Below are 8,939 nucleotides of genomic sequence, written 5' to 3' on the forward strand. Positions count from 1 at the left end.
TGTATTGTTGCCGCGCCTAGCCATCGGTGTGCAGAGGAGGAGCTGGGTGGATCTGGGATTGCCTACATCCGCCTCTCTGTGTGTCAGGAGGACTGTGGATATCTCGGCCCAGACTGTTTGGGTCCCCCCAGGCTTCCGGGTGCAGTGAAGTGGAGCAGTGGGTTTGAGGCCTCTACATCCGCCTCCCCATCCGGGTTGCACTTGGAGAACTGCTGAGCTCCCGACAGGTGGGCGGGCCCACACTATCCGCCCCCCATCCCCCCCGCAGGCCAGCCTGTTTTGATGCCGCGCCTAGCCATCAGAATGCAGAGGAGGAGCTGGGCGGATCTGGGGTGCCTGTATTGGCCTCTCTGTGTGTCTGGAGGACTGTGGATATCACTGCAAGCAGGGAGGGATCACAGGCTCCTGAGGCACCGCCGCCTGTGGTGAGTATCCTAACCGGGCTGCGATTGACAAGCTGTGGAGCTTCCAAGGGGCAGGTGGGTGCACAGTGTCCCTGAGGCCCAGCTTGTCTGGAACTGCGGAGTTCTGAGCAGGCAGAGGAGGGCCATTGGTTCTGCAGGCCCAATGGCTTCGGGAAGCGTGGTGCCAGAGTCTCAGTAGCTGCAAACATAGAAGGGGATTTTCAACAGATCCTGAGGAAGCTTTCAAATAACACTTTAAACACAGAAATATAGGAAAATGACAAAACGAAAGACCAAATTACAACCTCAAACCTCCAGCCCATCTCAAGAAACCCTAGGAGAAATGTATTTAGAAGAAAATATATCCCATCCACTTCATATATCAGACACAATAGCTACTGAAATTGACAAGTAACTCCAGGAAGTTTCAAAGAAATTCAAACTCGAAATAATCTCCCAGATAAAAGAAGAAATGATAAAAGAAATGAAAGAGATTCTAAATATATCTAAAGAAAACACAGATAAAAAATTGGAGGAACTAAACAAAAAGATAGAATCCCTAGACAAGCAATATAAGAAACAAACAGAATACATAATGCAGATGCACAGAGATATACAGGAAATAAAAAACTCCACTGAAAGTTGTAAAAACCGCCTTAATGAAAGTGAAGATAGAATTTCAAACCTTGAAGAGAGGTTTGCAGCTAGTGAACAGGAAAGGAAAGATCTTTTAAAAATAACAAGGAATCAGGAAACAACAATTCAACAACTGCAAGATGATGCAAAGAAGAATAACATAAGAATGATAGGGATTAATGGAAGAGAGGGAGACAACATGAAGGATGTCAGGAGGATATTTAGAGAAGTAATAGCTGAAAATTTCCCAAGCATGAGATCAGAAACTGACTTCAGGATCAGTGAAGCATATAGAACTCCAAACAGTCATAACCAAAATAAAACTACACCCAGACATATAATAATCACCATCCCAGAAATCCAACACAAGAATAGATTATTAAAAGCTGTCAGAGAGAAAAGACAGATCACTTATAAAGGAAAACCTATCAGAATCACAGCAGACTTCTCATCACAAACAATAAAGTCAAGAAGAGCATGGAGTGAAGTATTCCAGATCCTAAAGCAAAATACTTTCCAACCGAGACTGATATATCCTGCAAAACTATCATTCAAAATAAACGGTGAAATACGATTCTTCCATGACAAAGAACAGCTGAAGAACTTCATGAACACCAAACCAACCCTGCAAAAAATATTGAAAGACAGTTTAGATACACAAAGGAAAAAACCACTAAGCAAAGCAAATAATTAAACAGAACAGAAAGATAAAGATGCAACAGCAGAGAGATAAGATTCCTACAATTAACCAGCATTTAACAGTAATAACCATTAATGTAAATGGTCTCAATGCACCAATCAAAAGAAACAGACTAGCAGGATGGATCAAGAAACAAAATCCAACCATATGCTTTTTACAGGAATCCCATCTAACCCAGAAGGATACTCACAGAATGAAAGTCAAAGGATGGAAAACAATTCTTCATGCAGCAGGAATCCAAAGAAAGGCAGGAGTAGCCATTCTGTTTGCAGACAACGTGAACTTTAAACCAACAATGACCATAAAGGATAAAGAAGGTCACTACATACTCGTAAGGGGAAAACTCCAAGAGGAAGAGATAACTATCTTAAATATATATGCACCAAACTCCAGAGCACCCAGTTATATAAAACAATTATTAACAGAAATGAAAACTCAAATTATCAGTAACACAATTGTAACAGGAGACCTTAATACGCCATTGACACCAAGGGACAGATCAACCAGACAGAAAATGAGCAAAGAAATAACAGAACTGAATCATACCTGTGAACAAATGGGTTTGATAGACATATACAGAATGTTCCACCCAACAACATCAGAATACACATTCTTCTCAACAGTACATGGATCATTTTCTAAAATAGACCATATATTAGCTCACAGAACATAGTTAAACAAGTGCAAAAGAGCTGAAATCATCCCTTGCATGTTATCGGATCATAGCGCTCTGAAATTAGAAATTAACGATAAAAGATACTGCAATAATCCCACAAACACATGGTAACTGAATAACACACTCTGAGTAATCAGCGAGTCACAGAAGAAATTAAAGAAGAAATTAAACAATACCTAAAAGAAAATGAAAATGCAGATACAACTTACTGGAGTCTGTGGGATGCAATGAAAGCCATCCTGAGAGGAAAATTTATTGCACTGAGTTCCCACATCAGGAAAACAGAACGAATACAAATAAATAACTTGATGCTACACCTCAAACAGCTAGAAAAAGAAGAGGAAGTCAAGCCCAAAGCCAAAAGAAGAGAGGAAATTATAAAAATCAGAGCAGAAATCAATGCAATAGAGACTAAGAAAACAATCCAAAGAATCAAAGAGTTGGTTCTTTGAAAGAATAAATAAAATCGATAAGCCCCTAGCCAACCTTATTTTAAAAAGGGAAGAAAAAGCTCAAATCCATGCAATAAGAAATGAAAAAGGAGAAATCACTACAGACCCAATAGAAATACAGAAGATCATCAACACATATTTCAAAAACCTCTACTCTCAAAAGATTGATAGCACAGAAGAAATAGACAGATTCTTAGAAGCATATGAAGTGCCAAAGCTAGATCAACAGGATGTAAAACTGTTGAATAACCCAATCTCTGCTAATGAAATTGAAAATGTAATTAGGTCCTTACCCAACAAGAAGAGCCCAGGCCCAGATGGATTCACTGCAGAATTCTACAAGAAAAACAAAGAAGACCTAATGCCGACACTCCTCAAACTATTCAATGAAATTGAAAGGGAAGCAATGCTTCCCAAGTCATTCCTGGAAGCAAAAATTACTCTAGTACCAAACCCTGAGAAAGACCCAACTAAAAAAGAGAACTATAGACCGATCTCCCTAATGAACACAGATGCAAAAATCCTCAATAAAATATTGGCAAATAGGATCCAGCAAATCATCAAGAAGATTATACACCATGACCAAGTGGGATTCATCCCAGAATGCAAGGATGGTTCAACATACACAAATCAATAAATGTAATCCACCATATGAATAAAGCCAAAAATAAGAATCACATGATCATTTCTATAGATGCAGAAAAAGCCTTCGATAAGGTCCAACATTTATTCATGATAAGAACTTTACAGAAAATTGGAATAGATGGTCTTTACCTCAATATAATAAAGGCCATTTATGACAAACCAACAGCCAGCATCATACTAAATGGCCAAAAATTGAAAGCCGTTACTTTACAATCAGGCACAAGACAAGGATGTCCTTTATCACCACTCCTATTTAATATAGTACTGGAAGTAATAGCCAGAGCAATTAGGCAAGAAAGAGAAATAAAAGGGGTAAAGATAGGAAAAGGAGAAGTTAAGTTATCATTGTTTGCAGATGACATGATACTCTACAAAGAAGACCCCCTAAACTCCATTGAAAGACTCTTAGATACAATAAATAAATTCAGTAATGTGGCTGGATACAAAATCAATACTCAGAAATCAATAGCATTCCTATACAAAAACAACAAAATGGCAGAGAGGGAACTAAGAGAAACTGGACTATTCACATTAGCAAGCAAAAAAATAAAATATTTAGGAATTACTCTTACGAAAGAAGTGAAAGACTTATACAGTGAAAATTATAATACACTGAAAAAGGAAATTGAAGATGATCTCAGAAAATGGAAAGACATCCCTTGCTCATGGATAGGAAGAACAAACATTGTGAAGATGGCCATTCTCCCAAAACTGTTATACAGATTCAATGCAATCCCAATACAAATACCAACAACATACCTTATAGGTCTGGAGAAATCACTCCTAAATTTCATCTGGAACCAGAAGAGACCTAGAATTGCAAAGGAAATTCTAAGCAGCAAAGACAAAGTAGGAGGCATCACAATACCTGACTTGAAGTTATACTACAAAGCAACAGTAGTAAAATCAACATGGTATTGGAATCAAAACAGAACCGAAGATCAATGGAATACATTAGAAGATACAACCACAACTACAAACACACTCGACCAACTTATCTTTGATAAACGAGCCAAGCAGGTTCACTGAAAGCACGACAGTCTCTTTAATAAATGGTGCTGGAAAAACTGGCTCTCCATTTGCCGAAAACCAAAGCTAGACCCATGTCTATCACCATGTACTAAATTATAATCTAAATGGGTCAAAGATCTGAATATTAAAACAGAAACACTAAATCTATTGGAAGACAAATTGGATAGAAACCTTGAAGACATAAGAGTAGGTAGAGAATTCATGAACAGGACTCAAACCGCACATGAAATACTTCCCAGAATCACTAACTGGGACCACTTCTCATTAAAAAGTTTCTGCATGTCAAAAGAAATCTGCAGCATAGTGAAAAGAAAACCCACAAACTGGGAAACGATTTTAGTGAACTCTCTCTCAGACAAGGGACTCTTGTCTAAAACATAAAAAAAATTTTAAAAACTGAGACTCCCACAATTCAAAGATCCAATCCAAAAATGGGCATCTGAGATGAATACGCAATTCTCAGATGAAGAAATGCAAATGGCAAATACATGAAAAAATGTTCATCATCTTTGGTCATTAGAGAAATGCAAATTAAAACCACACTGAGATACCATCTCACTCCTGAAAGAGTGGCCAGGATCAAGAAAACCAACAACAACAAATGCTGGAGAGGCTGTGGGGAAAAAGGAAATCTCCTGCACTGTTGGTGGGAGTGTAGACTGGTACAGCTTTTGTGGAGATCTGTCTGGAGATTTCTCAAAAAGTTGGGATTGGAAATACCATTTATTCCAGCTATTCCACTTCTAGGCATATTCCCAGAAGAACTGAAAGCATCATTCCACAGTGATATATGTGCACCTATGTTTATAACAGCACAATTTGTAATCACCAGATCTTGGAAACAACCCAAGGGTCCGTCAACTGAGGAATGGATAAAAAAGTTGTGGTATTTCTATACAATGGAGTATTATTCAGCTATAAAGAAGGATCTCATTGAGATATTTATCAATAAATGGGCGCAGCTTGAGACCATACTCATAAGTGAAATAAATCAATCTCGTATGTGTGAATACCGAATAGTTTCCCTAATGTAAGTAGATTCAAATATATAAAAATATGTGCTAATCATGATTCCCCATTATTTGGCCTTGAAGCCTTATAAAGTTTTCACTTATTAATTGGAAAGGCTTTAATCTGGGCTTCTTGATATGGAAATATTTGAAGCTATAGTATATGAAGTTTTATTCAAATATTTCAAGGAAAAACACAGACACTATGGTAACTACTATTAAGTCAGCTTATTTGGTGGTGAAGCATTAGGTTGCTGAAACAGTCATGCTTTGACCTGTATTGTTATACTGCTAGGTCCTGTTTTATCTCAATCTCTCGCTTATTCTTTAAAAAAATTATTAAGTTATTTCTCATGTTTGTTTTAATTAAGGGGAAAAATTTTAAAAATTAGCAGGATATATAATAGTAACTCTTTTTGATTTCCTATTAACTTGTTTTGAAGTCCTGTAATACTCCCACGATCTTGTTTTGACTGATTAGACTCTGTTCCATTCTGTATGATAGTATCAAGTTTGAGGGTATAGGCAACTACTTTGAAGGCAATAAGATTCACTAAGATGCCCATTCTGGTTTGACTATTTTTTCCTTTGGAAGTCCTATAATGTTTACAATGTTTAAGTTTTATTGGTCTTGTTCTCTACTGTTTTGTTCAACTTTATAATAGCTGATGATATAGACAAATCTTTTTAAGGAAACAAGAGACATCGTTGATAACCATTGTTGATAACCTTGTACTCTGTTTTACATCATGTGCTTTGTCTATCCTTGGTTTTGACTGACAGCTTTGTTTTGCCATATTTGACTTTATTCTCACCCCCCAAAAAAAGTAATAAGAACTAAGAAGTAATAAAACCCAAAATGTGTAAATTTTGCTGTAAAAAATAGAGGGAAAAAAAGAGCTCTAAAGGGTACAACAGCAAGTGTGTTTAGGGGTGTTAAATAGCTGAACATATTAATGTTTTTGGTTGGATCATTGAACACAACTGTTTGCAGTCTCACTGTTTGAGTGTCCACTTTGTATGCTTTGATACTGTGATTTGAGCAACTATTTCTAAGATGATAATATGTAATCTATTAACTGGTGATTTCTTACTGGTTTTTTTTTTGTAGTTCTGTATTACATGTACCCTTACACTGCTTTGTTTTATTTTGTGTTTTTCTCTTTTTCCTTTTAAATAAAATTTTAAAAAATATGTGTTATCCTTCATCTAGCATCAGATCAAGAGATTAGGTACATTTAAATATCACAATATCTATTTCCATCTCTATCTAGACCTTCCTCATGAAGTCAATTTGTGGCACCTGTAAAGAACCCAATACAGATATCTCCACTCTTTCAGAAAATTTCTACTAGTTTTGTCTGCAACAGTCATGGACTGACATATTTGGCTTTCTGTACAATAAACAAACGTGAACTTTGGGCCAGTAAGTGGCACAGTCTGTATATTCCAAGACTCATTCTACACAAATAAACTTAAACGAAAGATGTTCCACAATTCTAAATCTCAGGACCAGTGCCCATAATGCTTGCTGATACATGACAACCTACACAGAAGTCCTCCTTGGTATTTTCCCTCGCACATATCCAGGTTCTCTTCCATCAAGCTTTTCTATAAGTACATCACTCCCATCAGACTCCCAGTATTTGTTACTACATCTACTTTATTTCCTTCATGAAATTTTAGAGCAGTATTCCACCGGATGTTTTGTAGAAGGTGTCACTAAATTCAACCACATTGACTAGAGTTCCATATTGATGCAGCTTGAGAAGTCCACTAACGTGCCAGGGTCCATGATAGAGGTTGAGTTTTTCTCCTCACATTTCTTCTTGTTAAATTTTAAATGATGTTTATTTCATCCATTGTTTTTCTGTCCTGAGAACCACCTACCTCCTCCTGCACCGTTGGCAAGAACTCTACAATTGGTAGCACTCTCAGGCTCCAACACTTTCTCCGTGTCGCTACAGAACACTCTGTGTCTAATCACTTATTTTTGTGCAAAATTGTGCGCTTACATGCTGCTGAAAAAACCTGATAATTTGATCCGGAGTCTGGCTGCAGTAGAGTTGCAGCTCATGAGAACGAATGGGCTGACCGTGGGGAAGCAGGTGGCAAACAGTGCAGAGGTGTTCATGAGCCACCAACTAGGATTTCTGAAATTTGCAATGCAAGCATAAAAGAATGAGGAGAGGGTGTAAAAAGAAACAAAGGTGCATACAAGGATGAAGATGCTGTGGGTGGCCCTGGTCTCAGGGCAAGTTTTCTGGAAATCATTTGTCTTATGAATATATTGCATCCGCTGCTTGTGCTGCTGCAAAAAGTAAATCATGGAGCCACTGGACCAGATCATAAGCGCAGAACATGAAACTTCAGGCAACAACACAAATTCTATATATAATACTTCTATGATTCCATCCCTAAACATACAAGAACAGTATCCAAAGTCTTCTAACTCTGTGATATTTATGCTGGTATATTTGATGATGCCATAAAACATAAAAATACAATTTACCAGCATATAGAGAATCCAACTGAAAAAAATAGATAAACCAATGTTCTTGGGAAGTTTACCTTTAAGCTCCTTCCAAATGGAATTCATAGGGCTGATCTTAATAGTCTGGAAGACACTCAGCAGGCAGGTTGTACTAACTGAGACACCCCTCGCCACTCTGTAGACATATGAAAGAAGTGTGCATCTACTAACTTGACAGAAATACTTTAGCCCAAAGCCTTGCATTGTCTGTGGGATTCCCTTTGACAGCATGATCAGTGTGTTGGCTATAGTTAAGTGTTCTGCTATTAGATCTGTAGGCCTTAACTTATATGCAGTGAAGCACAGAGAGAGATAGTGGAACAGAAGGACAATGTTAGCTAAGATTCCAGTGACTGTCTGAATCAGAAAAACCATTCCAATGAGCAAGCTCCTAGGTTTCATCCTGCTGTGAGAATGTAGGGATGCTCAGTCCGTGGGTGATTAGAGATGGTAAAATTTGCATATGGCTCTGTGACTGTTTGGGTTCACTAGGTACAAATTAGCAATAAGGGAAGGAAAGTAGCAGAGGGATCCACACTATGGCTTAGCTGGTGTGAACTTGTGTGAAGCAATGGTATGAAATGAAAAGAATGCAGAACAGCTTCTTGGTATCAGAAGGATATGAATATCAGTAGGTCAATAATTTTTATAAGCAAATGGCAATTAACTTGCATATAACATACAGGAATCCACCTCTAAAATTGAAATAACATCAGTATTGCATATTATATTTAATATAATATTAAGACTACAAAACTTGGACTTATAGTGTGTATTTTAGGAAATACTGCAAAGAAAACATCTGTGCATATTTAGTTCCTATACATTTTTAAAATTTAGTTCCATATTTA

General features: G+C 37.4%; 1 protein-coding gene across 1 annotated transcript; it reads right to left on the minus strand.

Moving 5' to 3' along the window:
- Positions 1–7,566: 7,566 nt before the first annotated feature.
- LOC134476719 (vomeronasal type-1 receptor 4-like) lies at positions 7,567–8,490 on the minus strand. Its single transcript, XM_063252408.1, has one exon. It carries the CDS (start codon positions 8,488–8,490, stop codon positions 7,567–7,569), a length of 924 nt encoding a protein of 307 aa, XP_063108478.1.
- Between the last annotated feature and the right edge of the window lie 449 nt (positions 8,491–8,939).

This window comes from Cavia porcellus, unplaced genomic scaffold, assembly GCF_034190915.1.
Source record: "Cavia porcellus strain 051 isolate PalLab524CR breed Dunkin Hartley unplaced genomic scaffold, mCavPor4.1 scaffold_7, whole genome shotgun sequence".
In the NCBI taxonomy this organism is placed as follows: Eukaryota; Metazoa; Chordata; class Mammalia; order Rodentia; family Caviidae; genus Cavia; species Cavia porcellus.

Excerpts from the sequence above, each read along its gene's own strand:
- LOC134476719 (XM_063252408.1), bottom strand. The coding sequence starts at position 8,490 with ATGAAACCTAGGAGCTTGCTCATTGGAATGGTTTTTCTGATTCAGACA.